General features: G+C 45.8%; 1 protein-coding gene across 23 annotated transcripts in view; it reads left to right on the top strand.

Annotated features, from left to right (window-relative positions):
- The window catches only part of DYSF (dysferlin), a 229,649-nt gene that overhangs the window by 20,199 nt on the left and 182,605 nt on the right, over positions 1-26,845 (top strand). For all 23 annotated transcript variants that reach the window (XR_015249117.1, XM_086700880.1, XM_086700876.1 and 20 more), the window contains exons 2-3: positions 11,312-11,367; positions 12,294-12,385. Coding sequence is in view for 22 of the 23 variants with exons in the window: in XM_086700880.1 (XP_086557006.1) it covers positions 11,312-11,367; positions 12,294-12,385 (148 nt within the window). In the remaining variant the exon portion in view is untranslated. The remainder of the gene's footprint in view (positions 1-11,311; positions 11,368-12,293; positions 12,386-26,845) is intronic.

Below are 26,845 nucleotides of genomic sequence, written 5' to 3'. Positions count from 1 at the left end.
CATTTCTTCCAGGTTGTCCAGTTTGTTGGCATATCATTTTTCATAGTATCTCTAATAATTGTTTGTATTTCTGTGGTGTTGGTTGTGATCTCTCCTCTTTCATTCGTTATTTTATCTATTTGGGTCTTTTCTCTTTTTGAGAAGTTTGGTTAGGGGTTTATCAATTTTTTTTTATTCTTTCAAAAGACCAGCTCTTAGATTCATTGAACTCTTTTACTGTTTTTTTGATTCTGTATCATTTATTTCTGCTCTAATCTTTGTTATTTCCCTTCTTCTGCTGGCTTTGGGCTTTCTTTGCTGCTGTTTCTCTAGCTCTTTTAGGTGTAAGGTTAGGTTGTGTATTTGGGACCTTTTTTGCTTCTTGAGATGGGCCTGAATTGCGGTACATTTTCCTGTTAGGATTGCCTTTGCTACATCCCAAAGGGTTTGGACTTGTGTTTTCATTTTCATTTGCTTCCATGTATTTTTAAATTTCTTCTTTAAGTTTCTGGTTGACCCATTCATTCTTTAATAGGATGTTCTTTAACCTCCATGTATTTGGGGGCTTTCCAATTTTTTTCTTGTGGTTGATTTACAGCTTCATAGCATTGTGATCTGAAAATATGAATGGTAAGATCTCAATCCTTTTGTACTTGTTGAGGGCTGTTTTGTGACCTAGTATGTGATCTCTTTTGAAGAATGTTCCATGTGCACTTGAGAAGAATGTGTATTCTGCTGCTTTTAGATGAAAAGTTCTGAATATATCTGTTAAGTCCATCTGGCCCAATGTGTCAGTCAGAGTCATTGTTTCCTTATTTTTTTAAGTTTATTTATTTATTTTGAGAGAGAGAGAGAGAGAGAGAGAGAGTGTGTGTGTGAGAGAAAGAGAGAGAGAGAGAGAGAGAGAGAGAGAGAGAGAGAGAGAGAGCACACAATTGGGGGAGGAACAGAGAGAGAGAGGGAGAGAGAAAGAATTCCAAGCAGGCTCTGCACTGTCAGTGGCAGAACCTGATATGGGGCTTGAACCCATGAATGGGGAGATCGTGACCTGAGCTGACATTAAGAGCCAGATGCTTAACTGACTGAGCCACCCAGGCACCCCCATTGTTTCCTTATTGATTTTCTGCCTAGATGATCTGTCCTTTGCTGAAAGTGGAATATTAAAGTCACCTACAATTATGGTATTATTGTCAGTACGTTTATTTATGTTTGTGATTAATTGATTTATATATGTGGGTTCCTCCATGTTGGGGCATAAATATTTACAATTGTTAGCTCTTCTTGGTGGATAGACCCCTTAATTATGATATAATGCCCTTCTTCACTTCTTGTTACAGTCTTTGTTTTAAACTAGTTTGTCTGATATAAGTATGGCTACTCTGGTTTTCTTTTGATGCCCAGTATCATGATAGGTGGTTTTCCATCCCTTCACTTTTATTTATTTATTTTTTAAAAGGTTTTATTTTTTATTTATTTTGAGAAAGAGAGATGTGGGAGGGGCAGGGAGAGAGAGAGAGAGAGAGAGAGAGAGAGAGAGAGAGAGAGAGAGAATCCCAAGCAGGCTCTGCACCATCAGCATATAGCCCAATGTGGGGCTCAAACCTACAAACCATGAGATCATGACCCGAGCTGAAACCAAGAGTTGAATGCCTAACCAACTGACCATCCAGGAACCCCTCCATCCACTCACTTTTAATCTGCAGGTGTCATCAGGTCTAAAATGAGTGTCTTGTAGGCAGCATATAGATGGATCTTGTTTTTTTTTTTTTATCCATTCTGATACCCTATGTCTTTTGATTGGGACATTTAGTCCATTTACATTCAGAGTGCTTATTGAAAGATACAGATTTAGTGTCATTTTGTTATCTGTAGGTTTCATGCTTGTGGTGATGTCTCTGGTCCTTTGTTGTCTTTGCTACTTTGTACTCACAGAGTCCCCCTTCAGATCTCTTGCAGGGTTGGTTTAGTGGTCATGAACTTCTTTAGTTTTTGTTTGGGAAAGCTTTATCTCTCCTATTCTGAATGACAGCCTTGCTGGATAAAGGATTCTTGGCTGCATGTTTTTCCTATTCAGCACATGGAATATTTCCTGCCACTCCTTTCTGGCCTGCCCAGTTTCAGTGGACAGGTCTGCTACTACCCTTTTATGCCTCCCTTTTAGGTTAAGGCCCATTTGTCCTAGCTGCTTTCAGAATTCTCTATCTTTGTATTTTGCCAGTTTCACTATGATATGTCATGGTGTTGACCTGTTTTTGTTGATTTTGAGGGGAGTTCTCTGTGCCTCTAGGACTTGGATGTCTGTTTCCTTCTCCAGATTAAGGAAGTTCTCAGCTATAATTTGTTCAAATAAACCTTCTGCCCTTTTTCTCCCTCTTCTTCTGGAACTACTATGATATGGGTATTGTTTCATTTCATGGAATCACTTAGCTCTCTAATTGTCCCCTCATGATCTAGTAATTTCCTTTCCCTCTTTTTTTCAGCTTCATCATTTTCCATAATTTTATCTTCTATTTCACCTATTCTCTCCTCTGCTTCTTCCATCCTAGCTGTCACCGTATCTAGTTTATTTTGCAACTCATTTATAGAATTTCTTAATTTTTCATGACTAGTTCTTAGGTCTTTGATTCCTGTAGCAATAGATTCTCTGTTGTCTTTTATGCTTTTTTCAAGCCCCACTGTTAGTTTTATGATTGTTATTCTAAGTTCTTGTTTAGATATATTGTTTAAAACTCTGGCTGTGATTTCTTCCTAAATTTTCTTTTGGGGAGAATTCTTCTGTTTTGTCATTTTGGCTAACTTCTGTCCTTTGCATATTTTAATAGCTTGCTATGTGCCCTGTACCTGCGAGTACTATTATATTAAGAAGGGGTCATACACTGTCCAGGGCTGCGACTTCAGGAAGTGTTTTTGGTGTATGTTGCATGCACTCTGTTGTTGCATTTTGGCTGCTCTATTCCACTGGTCTGTCCTCTGCAAAGCTCTTCCTTGCTTGTAGTGATGGATTGTTTGGACCTTCCACCAGGTGTGCTGTGATTTGTTTGTTGAACTAACCCTGGAAAAAAAGGAAAAAGCAAGGCGGGACCCTGATCCCATAAAGAGAGAAAAATGAAAGGGGAGAAAAGAAGACCAAACAGAGAATCAAAAAACTATAAGGCTATGGGGCACCTGGGTGGCTCAGTTCGTTGAGTGCCCAACTTTGGCTTAGGTCATGATCTTGTGGTTTGTGAGTCTGAGCCCCACGTTGGGCTCACTGCTATCGGTGCAGAGCCTGCTTCAGATCCTCTGTCCCCCTGTCTTCCCCTCCCCTGCTTGTGCTCTCTCTCAAAAAATAAACATTAAAAAAAACTATAAGGTTAAATCCAGAGAAAGAGAAAGGAAAATAAGGAAGAGAAAGAAAATGTGTAAAAAGAATAGAGTAAAAATGCCTGATCAAACAACACACACACACACACACACACACACACACACACACACACACACAGTAAGAATTGACCAAAAACAAATCAGAAACTATGAATCCGATTCCAAAAGAAAAAGAGGATAGAGAGAAAAAGAAAAGAGAAGAAAAGAAAAACAGACAAACAAAAACAACAACAAACAAACAAAAACCAATTGTCTGTTGGTCCCTGGGACCAGTGGCTCTTCTGGTCTGGAGGGGAGGCTGGCTGGGTGGGTCAGTGTCAGTCCCGCCCTGGTAGAGAAGTAATTAGCAGGCATGGAGGGGCGGGGATTGGTGTAAGCAGATCCTGCTTCCACTGGGGGCTGCTGTGCTGCTCCCTGAAGCCCCACCGTGTTGGTGTTGGGGAGAAAAATGGTGACACCCCAGTCTCTCTACCCCGGACTGGGTGTCTCAAACCACGCTGCTCAGGGGCAGTAGGCTTGCCCTGCTCCAGTCTCCTGTGCCTCCTAGGGGCTCAGCTGGGATTCAAAACCTGATGTGTCAAAGGACCCTTACCCCCCCCCACCCCCCAACCCTGTTCTGGTGTAGCGCCACCCAGCCCTGCTGATAAAAGGCCTTTGGCTGGCACCTGCAGAGCCTTTCATCCTTGAGGAGGCAACAAACCCTCTTCCCAAAGTACTCGAGGAAGGGGACTGTTCTCTCCCAGCGTACCCCTGAGATGGCTACAGCACCCCCAGGGTGGGCTCCTTCTGCCCCAGGAGTGCGCACACACGGCTCCCGGCTCCACTCCGGAGAAAGTCGCTCACTTTAGGAACCTCTGAGTTTCAGCTCCTAAGGCTGTTTGCAAAACAGAAACTGGCGCTCTCTGGAATTCTCTTTCCCCAGTGCATGGTCTGGAGAGGTTTTCCTTTTGGGCAAACTCGATAGGGAAGCCCTCTCTCTTTCTCTCTCTTTTGTCTCCGCACAGAAGGGGTTCCCTCCCTCCGTGCCTATGCTGTTTTCTCTCCCCCAATTCACATACATGCACCCCAGTCCTGCCAAGCTGTCTCCCTCCAACTGTGGAGATCCTTCTGCCACTCCGCAGATTGATTTTCTGGGTGTTCCCAGTGACCTGATGTCAACCCAGCTGTGTTTGAGGGACGAGGAAAATCCTGGTCCCCCTACTTCTCCGCCGTCTTAACTCCACCCCTCTCTCTGCTCCCTCTCTAAGTGAATGGCACCACCAGCCACCCATGCATCCTTGTCAGAACCTGAGACATGTTCTGCTCTCCCTGCTTCTCTCTTCCCCACCTAGTCGCTGGTCAGTGTGCCCGAGACCCATAGCCTTTGTGTCCTCACTGTCTCACACCTGGACTTTTTGAAAAGATATGGCAAAATACACATAGCATAAAAGTTATCATCTTAATCATCTTTCAGTGTGCACTTCAGTGCACTTCAGTGGTATTAAGTACTTTTATATTGTTGTGCAAACATCTCCACCATCCATCCCCAGAACTCTTTAATGGTCCTCAACCCATTAAATAAGAACTCCTCACGTCCCTGGTAACTGGCTGTTTTCACTTGGTATAATGTCCTTGTGGTTCATCCAAGTGGTAGTGCTGTCAGAATTTCCTTCCTTTTTTTTAAAAATTTAAATCTAAGTTAGTTAACATATATTGTAATAATGATTTCAGGAATAGAATTTAGTGATTCATCACTTACATATAACACCAAGTGCTCATCCCAACAAGCGTCCTCCTTAATGCCCCTTGCGCATTTAGCCCATCACCCCATCCAACACCCCACCAGCAACCCTCAGTTTGTTCTATTTAAGAGTCTCTTATGGTTTGCCTCCCTCTCTGTTTTTATATTATTTTTGCTTCCCTTCCCCATGTTCATCTGTTTTGTATCTTAAATTCCACATATGAGTGAAATCATATGATATTTGTGTTTCCCTGACTGACTTGTTTTGCTTAGCATAATACACTCTAGTTTCATCTACAGTGTTGCAAATGGCAAGATTTCATTCTTTTTTTATTGATGGGTAATAAAATTTAAATTTTTTTAAAAGTTTATTTATTTTGAGAGACAGAGGGAGCAGAGGAGGGGCAGAGAGAGAGGGAGAGAGAGAAACCCAGGAAGGCTCTGTGCTGTGAGTGCAGAGCCTGATGCGGGGCTCGAATCCATGAACCTGAGCCGAAACCAAGAGTCAGACGCTTAACCGGCTGAGCCCTCCAGGTGCCCCCCATTGTATTCTTTATCCATTCATCAATTGATGGACATTTGGGCTCTTTCCATACTTTGGCTCTTGTCGATAGCGCTGCTATAAACATTGGGGTGCATGTGCCCCTTCAAATCAGGACTCCTGTATCCTTTGGATAAATACCTAGTAGTGCAATTTCTGGGTTGTAGGGTAGTTCTATTTTTTAATTTTTTGAGGAACCTCCATACTGTTTTCCAGAGTGGCTGCACCAATTTGCATTCCCACCAGCAGTGCAAAAGGGTTCCTCAGAATTTCCTTCCTTTTTTTTTTTTTTTTTAAATTTTTAATGTTTATTTATTTTTGAAAGAATGAGAGAGAGAGAGAGAGAGAGAGCATGAGCTGTGGAGGGGCAGAGAGAGAGGGAGACACAGAATCCGAAGCAGGCTCCCGGCCCTGAGCCGTCAGCACAGAGCCCGATGTGGGGCTCAAACTCACAAACTGTGAGATCATGACCTGAGCTGAAGTCGGATGCTTAACCGACTGAGCCACCCAGGTGCCCCGAGAATTTCCTTCCTTTTTAAATAAATTTTTAAAAAATGTTTATTTATTTTTGAAGGAGAGAGAGACAGAGTGTGAGGGGGGGATGAGGAGAGAGAGAAGGAGGCACAAAATCCTAAGTAGACTCCAGGCTCCAAGCTGCCAGCACAGAGCCCGATGCGGGGCTCTAACTCATGAACCATGAGATCATGACCTGAGCCGAAGTCGGATGCTCAACTGACTGAGCCGCCTAGACGTCCCAGAATTTCCTTACTTTTTTAAGGCTGAATCATATTCCATTGTTTGTATATCCCACATTTTGTTAATCCATTCATCTGTCAATGGACATGTGGGCCTTGATGTCTTTGAGGTGCATTGGGAAATGGATCAGTATCTCTCAGCTTTTCTTTAAACCCTCCTTCAACAGTCATAAAAACCTCCCAAATTACAGACTGAGTGTACCCTCAGTGAAAACCCCTGCTTTAGAGTTTGTCTTCTGTATGATCCCAATAGCCCTAAAGATTCCATTGTCATCAGTGTCATGAAAACAAGCATTCTGTCTGCTTCCCAAATGTGCCATGACCTTACAGTCGTGTTGTGGGGACTACTGGGAGATTGCCACCTGATTCTGCCAGATGTCAGGGAGCTCCCTTCCACCCCATAACCCCTGTGGGTGTCCAAGTCCCTGGGGCTAACAAGCATCCTGATCACTGAAAGGAGCCTGTCCCCACAAGATGGGCCTACAGATACGAGTGAGACCTGGAGCCCAGACTGCTGGAGAGACAGCTCCCTGGCCACTGACAGGTAGACCTCACCAGGTGGTGAGCAGAAGGGTAGTGATGTGGCTTCTCATGTAAGGCCATGGATATGCCTGATGGTTGGCTGTCAGGAGATGTTGGAGGCTCCCACCAAGGGAGATTGCTTAGCCAGGTGGCCCCAGGTACTGGATGGGGCAAGATAGGCGGTCTTCTTACCTCTGCTCTGCTTCTGTCTCTGAGGCCCCTCAGCTTCCCTCCCACAGCCATGGTCTTTACCAGAGTTAACCCCAGGACCAGGATGGTGTCCTACCTCATTCCTGTCACACACCTTGGCTCTCGGCACTCAAGACCCAAGATGGTGATTTCTTTGTTCTTCAGTTCTCCTCTGATGACCTTCATTTAAGGCATTATTTTCAAAATTTTTGGATTGTTATCCACAACAAGAAATATATTTTATATCAAGACAGGGGTGTGTACGTGGCTCTGTTGGTTAAGCGTCCAACTTCAGCTCAGGTCATGATCTCATGGTTTGTGGGTTTGAGCCCCTTGTCGGGCTCTGTGCTGACAGCTCAGAGCCTGGAGCCTGCTTTGGATTCTGTGTCTTCCTCTTTCTCTACCACCTCCCTACGCCCGTCCCTCTGTCTCGAAAATAAATAAACATTTTAAAAAGGCATAATACACACATATAAATATGTATGTGAATATATGACCCAGTGAAAGATGTACTCTGATATTTTCTTTTCTAGTCTATTCTGTCATTAAAAAGACATACTGGCCAACTCACTCAGTTGATCTCATGGCCTACTAATGGGTCCCAATGAGCAGTTTGAAAACTCTATCCTATGGCAATGGGAGGCTCTGGTTTGGGTAAAAGTTGGGGTAGGTAGGCCTGGGGAAACAAGTGAAGATTTTTCATGGGGAACAGAAGAGTCCTCCCATTGTACATTTATTCCTTCTCGCTGAGTCATTCGGTCTGGAGGAATACCCTGGAGCTACAACATGATTCTTATGGAGGCCTGCTGGCCTCCAATTCTGCAGAGCAATCCAGGGAGAGGACGTGGTCCCCTGTCCCCAACCTCAACGTGACCTGTGGGCTCTCCTGTATCTTTAACTATTGAATCTGTTAAATTACACATGTAGAGCCACATCTCTCAAGGCCAAAATTAATTATCAAGGACAGGACAGGTCTAAATATATGATAAGGAAGGAACTGTTTTCTTAACTGTTTCCTAATTAGCAGCATGCCTTCCCTTTCCTTGCCATCTATAAGTCATGTGATTGTACTGGCTTAAGGTTTCTTCTTTCCTGCACCTCTTAGGGGCTGTAGTGCCCTTCAGTGACCCTCCCTTAATGTCACTCAGAGAGTCTTAGCGTTGGTCCTTCTAACCATACTTAGTGAAATTTCACTGAGAGCCTTTGTTCGCCTCATCTTTAGGGAAGGCAGGAAGTGGGAAATGCTTGAAAGACACTTTGCACAGGGCTTGGCACATGGACACTGTTCAATTAATACCAGGAGCACCAGGAGCACCAGGAAATGTTTCCAAGTGGATGACTCAAGAGTGGCTGCAGATGGGATTTTTCCATGTTACTCTTGCAGGTCATGGGGAGTTGATAGGGGAAGGGAAATAGACACTTAGATAGAATCTCTTATCTCCTCAAAACTCTATGAAGTGAGCATTCTTCTTCTTCTTCTTTTTTTAAAAAAATTTATTTATTAAAAAAAAATTTTTTTTAACGTTTATTTATTTTTGAGACAGGGAGAGACAGCATGAATGGGGGAGGGTCAGAGAGAGAGGGAGACACAGAATCCGAAACAGGCTCCAGGCTCCGAGCTGTCAGCACAGAGCCCGACGCGGGGCTCGAACTCATGGACCGTGAGATAATGACCTGAGCCGAAGTCGGATGCCCAACCGACTGAGCCACCCAGGCGCCCCCCCCAAAAAAATTTATTTTGAGAGACAGAGAGAAAGCACAAGCAAGTGAGGGGCAGAGAGAAGGAGAGACAGAATCACAACAGGCTCTGATGATGGGACTCAAACCCACAAACTGTGAGATCATGACCTGAGTCTAGATCAAGAGTCAGATGCTTAATCCCCTGAGCCACCCAGGTACCCCTGAAGTGAACATTCTTCTTATTATCAATTTACCACCAAGGGAGCTAAGGCCTAGAGAGGTAATAAGTTCTAGCTAAGGTCACGCAACAGTAGCTATTATTTGAATGACTCCAAAGCTGTGTCTCACTGATGGAGACATACCAACATGGCCTTCAAGAATGGTTCAGCCAGGGCAGGTTTGAGAAGATAACTCTTGCCCCTCCCAGATCTCCTCCTTCTCATTGTGACTCCTCTCATCCCCTTTGTCCACTGACATACTCTCCTACTCTTAATGCAGTCTTATGGCATTCCTTGAGGACAGTAGTTCTATCCCCTGGTGATGAAGTGAACTTGGAGCCAACTTGGGAAAGAAAAGACCCATTTATTCAGCACTTCATTACTCCATTGCCTTGCTATACACTAGGGTTACTACATGAGTAAGGCATGGTGTCCCCTCACAGTCCAGTTGGGGAGAGACACAGAAACACATATATGTGTTCTGATATGTGATCACAGCTTGCAACCATCTCTGTCTGGGAGAGACAAGGGAGATTGACAACTGAGCTGGGTATTGAAGAATCAGTAGGAGTCCACTCGATGCATCTGAGTGGGGCATGGGGGAAGAGGAAGTGAAATGAACCTCGTATGTAATGAGTATGCTGTGTGCCAGGAACCTCACTCATATTATCTTTTTAGTTTTCACAAAACCCCATGAAGAGGTATTATTATGACCTTATAGATGAGGAAACAGAGGCTGAAATGTTCAATGAATTTCTTAAGAGTTTCTTCAGGTGTGTTACAGGGACTCCTGGAGGAATACCCACGATTCTTTGAGCAGGTCAGCAAGGTTAAAACTATTTTCAGAATGACCCAAAGATGATATGTGCCTTTTCAACTGTGTTGATATTTGCACTAATGGTACAACGGAAGGTAAAACTGCTGGTGCCTTAATACTAGTGAAGGCCTTGGTGCCACATTGTACTTGGCATTGTATTCCTCACCCTTATGTATTTGCAGTTAAAAATAAAGCCAGTTTTGTTGAAGAATGTCCTTGATAAAGCAGTACAATTATTAATTTTATTAAACTAGATCCCTAAGTACATGTGTTTGTAATATTTTGCGTGTTGAAACAGAAGTATGCATAGAACACATCTGCTACATGCTGAAAAATAGTTGTTACAAGAAAAAGCACATGTATGGCTGCTTAAGTTGTAAGCTGAATTAGCCAGTTTCTTTTTCTTAACGTAATACTGTTTTTTTACTTGAAAGAATGACTGGCAAACTGATTTTTCAGACTTGGGCACTTGATAGGCATTTTCTTTCTTCTTTTTTTTAAATTTTTAAACGTTTATTTATTATTGAGAGACAGAGAGAGACAGAGCATGAGCATGGGAGGGGCAGAGAGAGGGGGAGACGCAGAATCTGAAGGAGACTCCAGGCTCTGAGCTGTTAGCACAGAGCCCGATGCGGAGCTTGAACTCACAAACCCGGCGAGATCATGACCTGAGCTGAAGTCAGATGCTTAAATGACTGAACCACCCAGGCTCCCCGACAGACATTTTCTTAAAAATGAGTGAGTGAGGGGCTCCTGGGTGGCTCAGTCGGTTAAGCGTCCAACTTCGGCTCAGGTCATGATCTCACGGCTCTTGAGTTTGAGCCCGTGTCGGGCTCTGTGCTGACAGCTCAGAGCCTGGAACCTGCTTCCAATTCTGTATCTCCCTCTCTCTCTGCCCCTCCCCCGCTCATGCTCGGTCTCTCAAAAATAAATAAATGTTTAAAAAATTAAAAAAGAAAATGAATGAGCGAACTTTCCACCTCAAGCAGACATTTATTATTTGTTGCCAATCATAAAATTTGAGCTTTCAAACCAGAATTGGAATCTTAGAAAACCTGTATCTTTCAGCTTCTTGATGAGATTGATGGTAATATTAATGAATGTGATTTTTCTGGTTTTATATACTAAAATGTGTCAATATTTGGAAGGTCTACATAACTCAGTGAGCAGAAACCTTTCAAATAACCAAGGCAAGATATTACAGAATCACGCATGGGTAAGATATTCATTCAAAGTACAAGACAGAACAATGGATTTCAATGTAATAGACTACAAAATGTTCATCTACCTTGTTTCAAGAAATACTACTTGTTGAATTTTTGGGGTAGTGTCAAAGAAGGATATCCACAATGATCTGAAAGTTTATTAAAATACACTTTCTTTTACAACTATATATCTGGTTGGGTTTTCTTCCTAGATGTCAACCAAAACAAGACATCTCAACAGAGTCAATGTAGAAGGAGACATGATATCCAGCCAGGCATTAAAAAGATTTGTCTCTCCACTGTCCCTTTGTGTCTCTCATAGGGGTGAAGAAGAGAACCAAAGTCATCAAGAACAGTGTGAACCCCGTATGGAATGAGGTATATAAGGTTTCCATTCTCGCTCTTTTTTGCTCCACTGCCACCATCTCTGCAGTGACAATCCAGGGACTTGTGCAGGAGGTGACTTTCTCAGTGGTATTGTCAAGGAGGGGAGGGGCTGCTGGTCCAGCGTGTCAACTAAATCTGCTTGCCTCCTGGGAGGAGGGTTGATGGCATGGCCTGCCAGGGAGATAGAACCATCTCCTCTGATGTGGGTGTGGCACGGGGAGGAGTGCAATGTCTTTTGTTTCTATTCCTCTCAGCTCTAGCCATCCACACAGAACTACCAGCCAGATAGTTTAGGGGCTCTCCGGCCTGCCTCGTCTCCCTAACACCAGCTGTTCTTCCTGCCCAAAGCCTACCTCCTCCCCACAGTCCTCCCTGATAAACCAGGACCTCTACCATCTCCCTGCACATGGCCCCCTGGTGGTCCTTTGGAAGCTCTGGATGCCTTCTGTGGACGGGGTTGGGATGCACAGGGGTACCTTTGCTCTGAAGAGAGTCCCAGGTCGTCTGGATGGGCGTTCTCCGTGTGGTACTAATTCATGCTGCCCATGAGGGGCCCGGTTTCCACATGAGCACATTGATCTTGGTCTCTGAGGACCCTGCAGGGTCACTTGATTTTCCCCAGCTGTGCTCCTGGCTTGACTTCCTGGTGATTGGTGGAATTGAGTTGGGGGAAAGGGGCCATGGGAGCCTGACCTTCTCTCTTCTGCTGCCTGTGGCTTTCACTGCCTCTTCTGAAGCTCTGGAACCCTGCTGTTCATGTATTCATTCATTTACTAATTCATCTACCCACCCACCAGCATTTTTCATGGATGGCTGCTCAGTGTCGTGGGGGGGGGGGGGGACCAGGGTGAACCAGACACAGTCTCTTCTCTTAGGGGGCCACCAGTTAAGATGTTTTTGTCCTCTTTTTCTTCCAGGGCTTTGAGTGGGACCTCAAGGGCATCCCTTTGGACCAGAGCTCTGAACTTCATGTGGTGGTCAAAGACCATGAGACAATGGGAAGGAACAGGTGAGGTGGGCAAGGGTGACTCTGTGCCCTGAAGGCACAGGTAGGTTTGTTGTGGACATAGACTCCAGAATCTGCAGCTAGTGTTTCAATTTAGCATTTATTGAAGACCTGCCTTTTGTGGGCTTGGGCCAATGGTAGCTGTCGGGAGGGGCCTGCTTGTAGTCTCAAGAACTCAGCCAGGGGTAAATCTGAGAGCTGTGCAGGCTCCAGGGAAGGGAGATGGGCTCGAATCAGATGTGTACATGTTTGTGCAGACAGCCTGTGCCCCAGGGAGCAGAGAGGAAAAGGCTCCCAGTGTCCTGCTCTAGCCTAGGGGTGCCTGGGTGCGGCCACCTCTCCCCGCCCAGTCCAGGCTGGTGAGGGCACTGGCACACACCCCAGCAGACGGACTGGCAAAGTGAAGCTGCAGCTAGCAGGGAGTTCTCAAGGAAGGCTTCACGGAAGAGGAGGGACGTGAGGTGAGCTTTGTGGTTTAGACGCCAAAAGATAGTAAAGGTTTGTAGTGACTGCATACCTCCCTTTGGCAGACTTTTCTCTTGTTTCATGTATGTGGTGTGGAGGTTTCCAGGCAGGGGCAGTAGAGGAGCAAAGTTGTGGAGGCAAAAGCAGGCTCTTTACAGGCGGGCAATGGGTCCTTTCTCCTGTTATTGAGCTCCAGGCCTTATATATGCTGGTGGTAGTGTCGGGGGGCGGGCAAGACCAACTGAGCATGCAGACTGATGGCTCTGCTCACTGCGGGGTCAGGTGGTCTGAGAGATGCAGCCTGTGAGGCCCCTTAGCCTTGACTGTGAAGGTAGGCTTCAGCATCCCTGCCGGGCATGGCAGGGTACAGCTGTGTTAGGTGCTGACAGCAGTGGGTTCCTGCTCTTGGTGCCATTTACTGAAGCATCGTCTTGCTGTTTTGTGATCTGCTCACAGGGGTGCCTTTGTCTGGGAACTGGGTCAGCCAGTGTCTAAGGCCTGGGAGGCCTGGTTGTGTTACCCTGGGGTGGGAGAGGAGAGAGAGGGAAGGAGGGAGGATTGAGAGGCCTAGGGAAGGCCAACGAGGGTCTCAGGCTGCAAAACACCTGGAACGTTTGAAATCTTAAGGAGCTTGGAAGAAAACCCAACTGCCACAGTCTCTCTGTGGCTCTGCTGGTCATGGGTGCGGGGCATGGTATGTGCGGGGAGGGTGGGTGCACTTTCATTGGGACCTCTACCCCATCTGCATGGGGGGGGGCAGGGGCTGGAATCAGTTCATGCTAATGTACCCCAACACAGACATTCTGTGGAGAAAATGCAGCCTCTAATAAGTGTGAATGGTGGATCTGCAGGTGCGAGAGGGAGTAACGCTGAGCACAGGACAGTCCTGGAAGGCTTTCTGGAAGAGGGCCTCACAGACTGACTCTAAGGCTTTGGGGGGTGAAGAAGGGAGGGCATTCCAGCATTTGGGTATGGCAGACAGTCGGGCCAAGGCCTCACAGGTGGGACTCAGTCACATGACACATGCAGTCCAGTGAGGAGGGAGCCGCGGGACCCGATTGGGAGGAATTCTCAGATACTAGGCTGAGGATAATAATAGCAAAAGCACAACAGCTGATGTTTACCAAGGGCTGAGCTGAGTGTCTGGCCCTGTGCCGAGTCTTTATAATACAAGATCTTTTTTTAATCAGTTGGGTACTACTGTTACAATGATAGTCATTACAGGGGGAGACTGTGGCTTTGAGAGATGGGGTGCTTTTCTTAGAGGCTGGTGATGGCAGAACTATTCTTTTTTTAAATTAAAAAAATGTTTATTTTTGAGAGAGAGAGCACACAATTGGGGGAGAGAAAGGGGGACAGAGGATCTGAAGCGGGCTCCATGTTGACAGCATGAGCCTGACGTGGGGCTCAAACTCCCAAACTGTGAGATTACAGTCTGATGATCACAGTCTGAAGTTGGCCACTCAACTGACTGAGCCACCCAGGCGCCCCTGGCAGAGCTATTCTTGAAGGCAGATCTGCAGCATGCTCGTAGTCACTGAGTCAGAGGTTCCTAGAAGGCCCCGGCCAGTGCTGGACCCTTCTGGAGAGTTCCATTCCCTCATGATGCTGGAGTTGAGAGAGCTTAGTGAGGCAAAGGTGGGACGGTCTGGTTACTGCAAGACACGCGGGAGGAAATGCATGTTTCATTTTTGTGATCATATTCAGCATTTTACAGGCCCTGTAGGGAGATTTCTGAGATCATGAAGGAGACCTGAGAGCAGGGGATGTGAAGATATTTTTTATCAATTCAAGGGCCAGGTTGGGTGGCACGAGGCCAGTGTCCCACATGGCAGCCCGGCTCTACAGCACCCTGGGGCCTTCTCGTTGGCCCCTCTGTGTGTCCTCTAGCTCCTAGGGGGAAGCCGGCTCCCTGAACGAGTTTACTGCAGGGCCAGGGCTAGAAATCAGTTCCTCAAATATCAATTTGCAGAATTGCCAATTCTCAAAACTTCCCAATTTGCTAGAAACTTCTTATACTTGCATGTAGGTTTTGAGTTTTCCAAACGTGTCTTAGTTTTGTAGTTGTAGCAATTAAAAATTAAATTTGAATTAAACTAAATTTAAATTTAAACTTATATTCGTACACATCTGAAGAATTTCAGAGATTGCCCAAACCACATGGTCATGTGTGGAAATAGTAGAATTCTGGCTTCCTTATAGCAGCCAGTGGGGTATGCAGCCTCCATAGCAGTTCGCCGGACTGTGAGGTGCCTAAGGGTGAAGCTGTTGGAGGGGCATTTGGTACTGCTGTGTTTCCCCTCATGGCTGTTGGCAGTTTGGGGTGGCCTTGACTAGTCTGCTGGCCTGGAGTGGGAGCTCAGGGAGCCTCCATGCCTCAGGACAGGAATGGAGGCTGGGAGCCTCTTGGCTACTCAACACCCACCCACCTTGAGCCCGAGGGACCCCAAAGCCAACTACGGGGCCGGGCCGACTTTGTGTTGATAAAACCAGGTTTGAAATGCAGAGAAAGAGAAACTCCACTCCTATGGATAGGAGACTCCTATCCACTCCTATCCACTCCTATCCACTTCTATGGATAGGAGACGCTCTTGAAAGCCCAGCTGGAGGTCCTGGACTCCTGTCTCAGGCTGCACTGAACAACTTCTTGTTTGCTCTGGGCTTCTCAGAGGGACGCTGCAGAGGTGTTGACCCTGATCCCTGACCGGCTGCTCTGACCACTGGGATGTTCGGCCGAGAGGTTCCTAATCCGAGCAACACAATAGCATCACCTACAGCTTTTATCTATATCCGTGCCTTGTGGGTGTCGTTACAAAGTCCCAGGTATTAGGTATTTCTACTGTGCAGCCCAGGGTGAGAGCCATTCATCTCAGTCCAGACCAGTGCTGCCTGACAGAACTTTCTGGGATGATGGAAATGTTCTGTGTTGGCTGGTATAACTGAGGAACTGAACCTTAAACTTTATTTACTTTTAATCAATTTAAATTTAATGTTTATTTATTTTAAAAAGTTTGTTTTTTAACATTTATTCATTTTTGAGAGGCAGAGACACAGAGCACAAATGGGGGACGGGCAGAGAGAGAGGGAGACACAAAATCCAAAGCAGGCTCCAGGCTCTGAGCTATCAGCACAGAGCCCGACGCGAGGCTTGAACCCACAAACTGTGAGATCATGACCTGAGCCAAAGTCGGATGCTCAACTGACTGAGCCACCCAGGTGCCTCTATTTATTTATTTCTTAGAGAGAGAGAGAGAGAGAGAGAGAGAGAGAGAGAGTGTGTGTGTGTGTGTGTGTGTGTGTGTGTGAGTGGGGGAGGGGGAGGGGCAGAGAGAGACCCAAAACCCATTCTGTGCTGCAGCAGAGAGCCCCCAACCCCCCACCATTGGTGTGGGGCTCATAGTGGCTACAGTGTTGGACAGTGTAGCTCTAGAGTTTTACAAAAGTGTTCCTGCCCTGGTTGCATATTAGCATGATGTGGGAGCTGTAAAAGAGATCAGTGTCTGGGCTCCACAGCAAATTCTGGAGTGGGGTGCAGGCCTCAGCGGTTCTTGTAACTGCTCAGGGGAGGCCAGTGTGCACTCAAGGTTGAACTGGCACTTCTGTAAGGAAGTACTCTGAATTAAAAAAAAATTTTTTTTAATGTTTATTTTTCAGAGAGAGAGAGAGGACAGAGAGAGAGAGATAGAGTGTGAGCAGGGAGGGGCAGAGAGAGAGGGAGACACAGAATCCAAAGTAGGTTCCAGGCTCTGAGCTGTCAGCACAGAGCCCGACGTGGGGCTCGAACCCATGAGCCGTGAGACCATGACCTGAGCCAAAGTCGGATGCCTAACTGACTGAGCTACCCAGGCGCCCCTAAACTACTCTCAATTTTTTCATGGATTAGCTAGGAAAGAAATAGAAACTGTCATTCTTGTAATAGTGTATGTGTGTAATTATTGGTGGACATAGTCACCACAAAATACTTATGGCTAGAACCACACATGGGTAGAATCGCGAAGGGTATGTAAAAGGGAATGAAGAATCCTGTTGGTATTCTGGGGATTCTTCAGAATATGGACCTGGGAAAATGGGCCATAATAGAAGTAATTCTGTAAGAGAAAACTCAAAATAGAAAGGAGCTATATTCGATAGAGCTTGATGTGAACCAAAGAATTGAAAAAAAAAAGTCTTTGAGCCAAATCTGAGTTTGGGAAATTTAAACAGAAAATAGTTGCTACCATTGACACTAATTTCAGTCAAATAGAAATAAAGATTGAAGGAAAAGGAAATAGTTAATTGCACTGTATAGAAAGTACATCAACAAATTCAATGGACTTAATTTAATTTGTTCCAGAGAATGTCTTTTCAGTGGAAATGAATTAATGTAGGTATATCTTTGATTTAAACATTTGGTAAACATGCACATGGAAGCAAAAGTCTCCATGGGGTCAGAACACCTGCCTGTCAAAAAAAATACCAGGGTCAAAACGTTCTCCACTTTGACCACAGTAGCTCATTGGCTTTAGGCCTAGCCAGCCCTGGGGTAGGGTGGCCAGATTCAACAAAGAAACATTCGGGATACCCAGTTAAGTTTGACCCAAATATCGCATGGGATTTATTTATTTATTTATTTATTTATTTGAGAGAGAGACAGAGAGAAGGAGCATGTGAGTGGGGGAGGGGGAGAGGGAGGGAGAGAGAACATCCTAAGCTGGCTCCATGCTCAGCACCAAGCCTGATGTGGGACTCGATCCCGCAACCGTGAGATCATGACCTGAGCTGAAATCAAGAGTCAGACGCTTAACTGGCTGAGCCACCTAGGCGCCCTGTATGGGATCTACTTATAATAAAAAATTGTTCACTGTTTATCTGAAATGTCAGCTTAACAAGGAATCCTGTATTTGGTCTGGCAACTCTTTCTCAGGGTGACTATGCACCCTGCCTCCCTTTAATCAAGCAGCATAGAAGGACCCCTAACTCTACACCAAGGACTAGTTCAGAGGCACTTAACTGCGTATGAAAAAGCCTTCGTTTAGTGTTTAGGATAGCATTTTCTATGCAATAGTGTGGTCTACTTGGTACCTCTTAGGGACCCGGTGACTCCGTAAAGTGGGGCATTGAGCCCCACTCAGCCCTACGCAGAGCCTTGCCTGCCCTCCCCTGCCCGTGATCTGGGTCATCAGTCATGGTGTCCATATCTGGCTGGGGGCCCACGAGGCAATTTGGGAACCTTCTTGAATGCCTGCTCCTTCTCCTCCTTCCTCTTTTGGTTGCTCCTCTTCCCACCCTTACACAGGGTTTGACATTGTGGTCCAGCAGAAGAACAGGGGTCTAGTCTCAGCAAAGCTCCCTGAGCCTCTCTCTGTTTCTTCCTCTTCGAGGGGTGTCAAATCAAATGCACAAGCTCATCTGAGGGAAGTGCTATGAAGAGGCTGCTCCATACATGGCAGTTCCTTTTGGCACATCCTCTTTTCCATGTCTTTCTTGTGCTGCTCTCCTGCTGCCCCAGTTCCTTCCGTTCTCACTGGCTCAACCCTTTCCCATCAAAGCCTGTTCTCAGCCAGTGATGATTTGAAAAAAGACTAATTCATACTAAAGTGTTGGTGGCAGCCCATGGCTTAATGTTTTGCTCCTCTTAGGAGCCTGGGGAATGGTGCTGTCTATGCCAGACTCTGTTTAAAAAAAATTTTTTTTAACGTTTATTTATTTTTGAGAGAGAAAGAGAGACAGAGCCCAAGCAGGGGAGGGGCAGAGAGAGAGAGGGCGACACAGAATCTGAAGCAGGCTCCAGGCTCTGAGCTGTCAGCACAGAGCCCGACGTAGGCTTGAACTCGTGAACTGAGAGATCACACCCTGAGCTGAAGTCGCAGGCTTAACTGCCTGAGCCACCCAGGCGCCCCTGCCGGACTCTGTGTAGACCAGCAAAAGAATGTTAATGGTGAGCAGCAGGCGCCACTATAGGCTTTGAGGAGATATTTTGGGAATAGTGGTCTACCTGACCTCTGTGACTATCGTTTTCAGGGCAGCCTCTGAGCCCAGAGTAGGCCTTGGTGCCCTCAGGGTTTGTGTGTGGAGGGGTGTCCTGGGCCTCCTGGGACAATGGGCTAACGTATTGGGGCATGTGGGCATTTCCGGGGAGGAGCTGAACAAAAGTCTCAGTCCTTAACAAGAGGAGCCCAGCACAAGAATGCACAGGGGATGGCCGTGGCTGCTGGGGGAGGGGGTCTGGCCGGATGGTGCCTGTGGCCCCTACAGGGAGTGCGTTGATGTGGTGGAGGGATTTCTTCCCTGAGGGAGCAGGGGGTCTCAGGTCCCCAGCTGTGTCCACAGAGCCGAGCAGGGGAGGGGTGGTGGCATGACAATGAGGCTCAAAGCCTTCTCTCAGGGACCCCCTGTCTGTAGTGAGCCTCATCCTGACACTGTCTGCGACCTGGATTTCTCTGAACCTGCTTCCTCATCAGGATAATGGCCACAATAGTACCTACACTGCGTGGTTGTCGCCAAGCTTGAATGAGATAGTGTGTGGGTGTCAGATGCCCTACTGCGTGCTTGGCACATTGGAAGGTGTGTAGCGTGAGGGGACTGTTGGGTCCGTGCAAACACACATACACAGACCACACCGACTGAACGTACCACCCACACGCTCCTCGTGGACACAGAGTGTGCACCAACATGCCTCACACATACGTGCACACACATTCCTTAATTTATGAAAACTCACAAGGATATAAAAATTTCAAGTGTTTTTTTTATAAGCAAAAGTAACCTCCATTCTTAAAAAGCTATAAAGGAAGAGGTGCAAGTTTTCCCAGCCTTCCCCCCATCTGCTGCTTCCCTTCCCTCCAGTGTGTCTGTTGTTGACAATTTGGCGCATGTCTTCCTCCGCTTTTCCTAAGCCTGTGCAAACATCAGTTTACATACGTGTGTATGCATGTTCTTAAACAAAAATGAAATCATGCCATACATACTGGTCTACACCCTGCTTTTTGTCAATTCATCATGGACCCTTTCCCAGGTCAGTATGTATTGACCAGCCCCATTTTAAATGGTTGTGTGGTATTTCACAGGGTGGGCACCCCATAATTTATCCCACCGTATCCTTACTGGCTGGGATTCGGTTTCTTTCTCATTTCTTTCCTGCCCCTTCAGTGGGTATCTTTATCCAAATTGCTTTATGTCCTTAGATTATTTTTTTCTTTAAAATAGATCCTTAAAAGTGGGATTACTGGATCAAAGGATATGAACATATAACATTTTCATAAATTCTGCCAAATTACTTTTCAAAAAAGTGTTCTAATTATGTCTACCAACAGTGTAAAAAAAGGTGCCTGTCAAATTTTATTTTTGCTTAGTGCCATGGTAGGGGGAGAAAAGTATCTTATAAACTCTGTGTGTGTGTGTGTGTGTGTGTGTGTGTGTGTGTTTAAGATTTTATTTTAAAATAATCTCTATACCCACTGGGGGAGTCGAACTCACAAGCCCTATATCAAGATCAAGAGTCACATGCTTTCTATTGACTGAACCAGCCAGGTGCCCCTAAACTATTTTCTTGACTACTTGTGAAGTCGGGCATCTTTTCATGTATTTTATTGTCCATTTGTACTTCTTCTTCTGTCAATTTCCTATCGTTATATTTTGAATTGCTTGCTTTTTTTCTTACTAATTCATAGCAGTTTGTGTGTTTGGGGTCCTATTGGGAATATTAACTCTCCATCTGTGTTATGTGTGGAGGGTATTTTCTCCCTGCTGACAAATGTCATTCCCACCTAGGAATAGACACTCACCCAGATGTGTGCGTGTGCACTAAGACATTTAAAGAGGCAGAGTGGCGGTTTGCTGTTGCTAGAAGTTGGGGAAAGTAAGCCTAAGTTCAGCCTCTGGGTTTCAGCAGGCTGTTTGCAGGCCTCCCCCTTTCTGGAATATTTATTTGGGAGGCAGGAATATTTACAGTTCACCACCTCATTGTTTTCAGCATACTCGGAAGTGTTGACCGTTCCCTTATATTCCAAGGATTTTTATAACTATAGATTCCAGGACATCCCTGAGTTTCAGAATAGTTTTTCTTTTTTTGTTGTTTTTTTGTTTTTTTGTTTTTTTCTGGATTGAAGTGGAAAACTATTTAGTCACCTTTGGGCAGTCCCTGGGGAATCAGATACCAGGGGGAAGGCTGCCAGAGGCCAGGGGTGGGAATGTCCGGCTGTCCCTCATTTCCTGCTCCTCATTGCCAGACACGAATGGCTGAGGGCTGGAGGGGGCACAGATCACAGCTGTCTCCTCACAGGGATCTTAAATCTCCCCGGAGTGTGTTCGTGTGTGCGTGTTTGTGTGCATCCTGCCAGAACAGGGAGTCTGACTTTCCTGTCACGCCTGATTCATTGAATCTGGTGAGAGGAAGGTGCAGCTGAGTCAGTGATGAGCAGATTTGAGTTGTCAGGTATGTATTTTTAGTTGACATGTCCTTTTCTTAGTTTAAAAGATAAAAAAATGAGAAACTGACATATGGAAACACTTCTGGAGTTTTTTTAAGAAACAATTTTGAACTTACAAAAAAGTTGCAAAAATAGAACAAAGAAGGGGGCCTGGGTGGCTCAGTTAAGTGTCCCACTCTTAATTTCGGCTTAGGTCATGATCTCACCATTCATGGGATTGAGCCCCGTATCAGGCTCTGAGCTGACATCGAGGAGCCTGCTTTGGATTCTCTCTCTCCCTCTCTCTCTGCCCCTCCCCTGCTTGTGCACACACACTCTCTCTCAAAATAAATAAACTTAAAAAAATATCAATATCACTGATTAACATTCTACTCCATTTGCTTTATAATATTCTCTCTCCTCTCCCTCCTTCTCGTTTTCTTCCTTCCTTTTTCTCTGTCTCTCATTTGAGGGTAAGTTACATTCATCATGGTCCTCTATCCCTAAATACTTCAGGGTATATTTCCTAAATGTGTAAAATATATTTTTAAGAATTTAAAAATAGGGATTAAGAATAGGGATATTCTTTTACATAATCACACTGTAGTTACCAACTTCAGTAAACTTAACACGGCTGCCATACTTCATCTAATTCACCGTTCATCTTCTGTCCTATCAATTGACCAAATAATGCCTTTTATAGCAAGTCCCCCTCCCCCTCTTTCTCAGTATGGGATCCAGTCTAGACTCTCATATTGAATTTAGTTGTTGTATTTCACCAGCCTTCTTTTTTTTTTTTTAATGTATTTAATTTATTTATTTTTATTTTTTTATTTTTTTAAAGATTTTATTTTATTATATTATCTTTTTTATTTTATTTATTTATTTTTCAATATATGAAGTTTATTGTCAAATTGGTTTCCATACAACACCCAGTGCTCATCCCCAAAGGTGCCCTCCTCAATACCCATCACCCACCCTCTCCTCCCTCCCACCCCCCATCAACCCTCAGTTTGTTCTCAGTTTTTAAGAGTCTCTTATGCTTTGGCTCTCTTCCACTCTAACCTCTTTTTTTTTTTTTTTCCTTCCCCTCCCCCATGAGTTTCTGTTAAGTTTCTCAGGATCCACATAAGAGTGAAACCATATGGTATCTGTCTTTCTCTGTGTGGCTTATTTCACTTAGCATCACACTCTCCAGTTCCATCCATGTTGCCACAAAGGGCCATATTTCATTCTTTCTCATTGCCACGTAGTACTCCATTGTGTATATAAACCACAATTTCTTTATCCATTTATCAGTTGATGGACATTTAGGTTCTTTCCATAATTTGGCTATTGTTGAGAGTGCTGCTATAAACATTGGGGCACAAGTGCCCCTATGCATCAGTACTCCTGTATCCCTTGGGTAAATTCCTAGCAGTGCTATTGCTGGGTCATAGGGTAGGTCTATTTTTAATTTTTTGAGGACCCTCCACACTGTTTTCCAGAGTGGCTGCACCAGTTTGCATTCCCACCAACAGTGCAAGAGGGTTCCCGTTTCTCCACATCCTCGCCAGCATCTATAGTCTCCTGATTTGTTCATTTTGGCCACTCTGACTGGCGTGAGGTGATACCTGAGTGTGGTTTTGATTTGTATTTCCCTGATGAGGGGCGACGTTGAGCATCTTTTCATCTGCCTGTTGGCCATCCGGATGTCTTCTTTAGAGAAGTGTCTATTCATGTTTCCTGCCCATTTCTTCACTGGATTATTTGTTTTTTGTGTGTGGAGTTTGGTGAGCTCTTTATAGATTTTGGATACTAGCCCTTTGTCTGATATGTCATTTGCAAATATCTTTTCCCATTCTGTCAGTTGCCTTTTAGTTTTGTTGATTGTTTCCTTTGTAGTGCAGAAGCTTTTTATCTTCATGAGGTTCCAATAGTTCATTTTTGCTTTTAATTCCCTTGCCTTTGGGGATGTGTCAAGTAAGAAATTGCTACGGCTGAGGTCAGAGAGGTCTTTTCCTGCTTTCTCCTCTAGGGTCACCAGCCTTCTTTAATCTGGAACATTTCCCACAGCCTTCGTCTTTTACAACAACTTACATTTTTGAATAATATAATACACCAGTTTTTTGTTAATTGAATGTTCTTCATTTGAAGTTTGTCTCATGTTTTTCTCATGGTTAGATTTGTTACTAATTTCTGGCCAGAGTACTTTGTGGGTGTGTTGATCTGTCTCAGGTTCTAGAAGCACAAGATGTCCCTCATTGGAGATGTTCATTTTGATCACTTGTCAAGGTGGTGTCTGATTTTTCCATTGCATATTTACTGCTTTTTTCCCCCCTTGAAGTCTCATTTTTTTAAATATATTTTTTCTTTATTTTATTTTAATTTTTTTTAACGTTTATTTATTTTTGAGACAGAGAGAGACAGAGCATGAACAGGGGAGGGTCAGAGAGAGGGAGACACAGAATCCGAAACAGGCTCCAGGCTCCGAGCTGTCAGCACAGAGCCCGACACGGGGCTCAAACCCACGGACCGCGAAATCATGACCCCAGCCGAAGTCGGCCGCCCAACCGACTGAGCCACCCAGGCACCCCTCTTTATTTTATTTTAGAGAGAGTGAGCAAGCGAGCAGGGGAGAGGGGCAGAAGGAGAGAGAGAGAATCTCAAGCAGGTCCACACTTAGCATGGAGCCCAATGTGGATCTTGATCCCACAACCCTGTCTCAAAGAGTCAGATATTCAACTGACTAATCCACCCAGGTGCCACCCTCCTCCCGAAGTCTTTTAAGAGACACGTTTAGACCCTGCAAATATCCTGTGCCTCATCAAAATGTGCCCCTAAATTTAGCGTCCACAGAAAAAGGCCTGAGGTTTTTAAATGAAATTATTTAGATTTCTCTGTGTTTCATTAGAATAAACTCACTTGGCCACTTTAATTTATAGCCTCCCACTTAGGGCTCAGATTTGGAGGCCATTACCCTGTAGTTCTTCTCCCATCTCTGATAGGATAGTAGCCTCACTGGGTGATGAGTCTGGGAACTAGTTCCTTTTCCTTGGAGGAAAAATGTGTGCCCTGTCAATGTGTAAACTGCCTGGACCTCTCCCTCCTCCCCCGTGCCAATTCCTGACTTCTCTTTCAGTCTGTGGGATGGCAGCAGTGATTTCAGCTCTCGCATTTCTCCTGCCCCCACATTCCAATGGCTCCAGAACATAGCACTGCCAAGAGGGATGGCCAGGTCTGGGGAGGAAAACAGAGACCTGTTTCTATTAGTAGGCTGCAGGGGGCGGGGGGCGGGGGGAGATGGGGACGTGGGGGGGTGGGTATTCCTTCCCATCTGCCAGTTTCTGCACACACTCAGAGCTGGCTCTCAGGCAGCTGGTGCAGGACCCCCAGGCCCCTCCTTGCCTCATATGACCTCTGCTGAATCCTGTCTGCCACAAGTGGCCACTGGTTGGTATCAGTGCCAGTGCCAGTGCTCCTGAGCACCTGGCATCGCTGGTTTCGTGTAGGCCTCTGGGCCTTAGAGTCTGTGCCTCAGTCTTGACCTCTGGATGTGGTGGGTCTCCCTGAGGGTCTGGGCCCTCTTCCCCTAGGCCTCCTGAATAAAGCCACCTCTCCTCCAACTCTATGGAAGAATGAATGAAGAGTGGCCATAAGGGTTTCCTATGATCAAGCCTGAGACCCAGCCTACCTCCCCAGGAAGTCCGACCTCCCCAGGCTGGCCTCCCAGAGCAGTTCTGTGCTGCCCACTCTGGGGCAGCCTGCTCCTTAGGGGTGGGGACAGGCAGCTGGCTGTGCTGCCTCCAGCCTCTCCTCCTAGAGGAGTGGGGGCTTGTGAAGCCACCCAGTTCCTCCAAAGGACTGGTTCCAAGGCCTATGACAGGGGTGGGAGGTGGGGGCATTTCAAGGTCCAGAAAGATATTAAGGGAGGAAATAACAAGCAGTCCCTCCTGGCCCAGGTCTCCCTGCCTCCGGAGGTGCCTGGGCTGGCAGGGGTGGGGCCGGCACTTCCCTCTGCATTTCCTCCCATTGTTCCTGCCCCACTTCCGGGAATTCTCCGTGGGGCGGAGGGTTGGCTGGCCTGGTGCCAGAAAGGGAGACCTTGGAGGCCAGGCCTTGCTCTTGCAGCAGGCTCCAGGGCTCCCTTCCAGCAGCATGTCTGCACCACCAAGCCTGCCACCCCCTCCGCTCCCACTGTCCGCTCTGCCTTTCCCTTTCCCAGGTGACCCCTCAGGGATGTGGGGACCTGAGTTCTAGGGCAGGCTCTGCCATCCACCTGCTGAAGCCAGTCTGTCTGCTCTGCTGCCCGGAGGGAAGTGTGACTCTGATGCCATGGATTCACAGGTCTTTTACACCGACTGTCTTGTCTTTTTTGACATTGCCTGGGTCCAGATGTAACCCAACTAACTAACATGAGGTTGCTCCTCAGTGAGTCACATATAGAAATTGCAGCTGGTAGAGTTGTTGCACAAAGGAAACTTTCTTTGCAGCAAATAAAGATCATGGGGAATAACTTCCAAAGCCATGACTTCCCTAGCAAGGGGTGAATGGGTTCCTTCTATTTAAAATCTTTAGACAGGGCATGAGGACAGTCATGCACCTTAAGGAAATATGCCTGTACTTACATTGTATGTTATGTAAATGAGGTTTGTGCTCCTCCTCAGGCAGAGATTTTAGTATTATAATGAGGTAAAGGTAACTGTTAGTCACTCCATGGCTCACTCCATGGTTCATCCGCGCAGTGTAAGTGGAGAGTTAAACTCGACCTGGTCTGGGTAGTCTGGGCTACTGGAACTCTTCATCAGGGCGGTCATTGTTTGAGGGGTAGTTTTGGTTTCCATCATGGGATGCTATGCCAGTGGGGTCTTTTTCCTGAGTTAAGAGACAAGCTGGAAAGAAGAGCTTATAGAAAAATGTGGGACAAAGGTCATAGGGTACAAGCAGGCGAGCAGTAAAGAGCAGGTCTTGGGTTCTACCTGGTGACACTGAGGACACTTCAGTCAACACACTGGTGACAAGTGCCTTCCCCATGCTGGCCCTATAGGATGGAGACACTCCAGGAGCCCCTGCTTACGCTGTGGTACAAGCCTGCTCCATGCTGCAAAAGAATATAACACACACCAGTCCAAATTCTAGAAAATGTGACTCCTGGCATCACGAGGAATGAATAGTAGTGAACGTCTCTCTCTTTAGCCCTTTCTTTAAAGAAATGTCAGAAAAATATTACAAAATTCCGCACAAATCAGGCTATTGCCTTGCTGGCGAAGGAACCTGTAAGGTGACCGACAGTCCACTGGTCCCAAGAATAATGGAGCTCAAGTGATTTTATTGTCTAGAAACTTATGTAAGTGGCAGTTAATTAATTAGTAATTAATTACTTTTATCGTGGTAAAATATACATAACAAAACTTACCATTTTAACTATTTTAAGTGCACAGCTCAGTGGCATTAAGCACATTCACACTGTTGTGCGACCATCACCACCATCTGTGTCCAGAACTTTTTCATCACCCCAAACTGAAGCTGTACCCACTAAATAATAACTCCCCATTCCCTCTACCCTCCTGGTAACCTCTATTTTATTTTCTTTCTTCAAAAACTTGCTTATTCTAGGAACTTCATGTAAATG

This window comes from Puma concolor, chromosome A3 (assembly GCF_028749965.1).
Source record: "Puma concolor isolate L17-30 chromosome A3, mPumCon1.1.hap2, whole genome shotgun sequence".
In the NCBI taxonomy this organism is placed as follows: Eukaryota; Metazoa; Chordata; class Mammalia; order Carnivora; family Felidae; genus Puma; species Puma concolor.
Note: the sequence above shows the minus strand (reverse complement) of the source record. Positions and strands in the feature narration are given on the sequence as shown.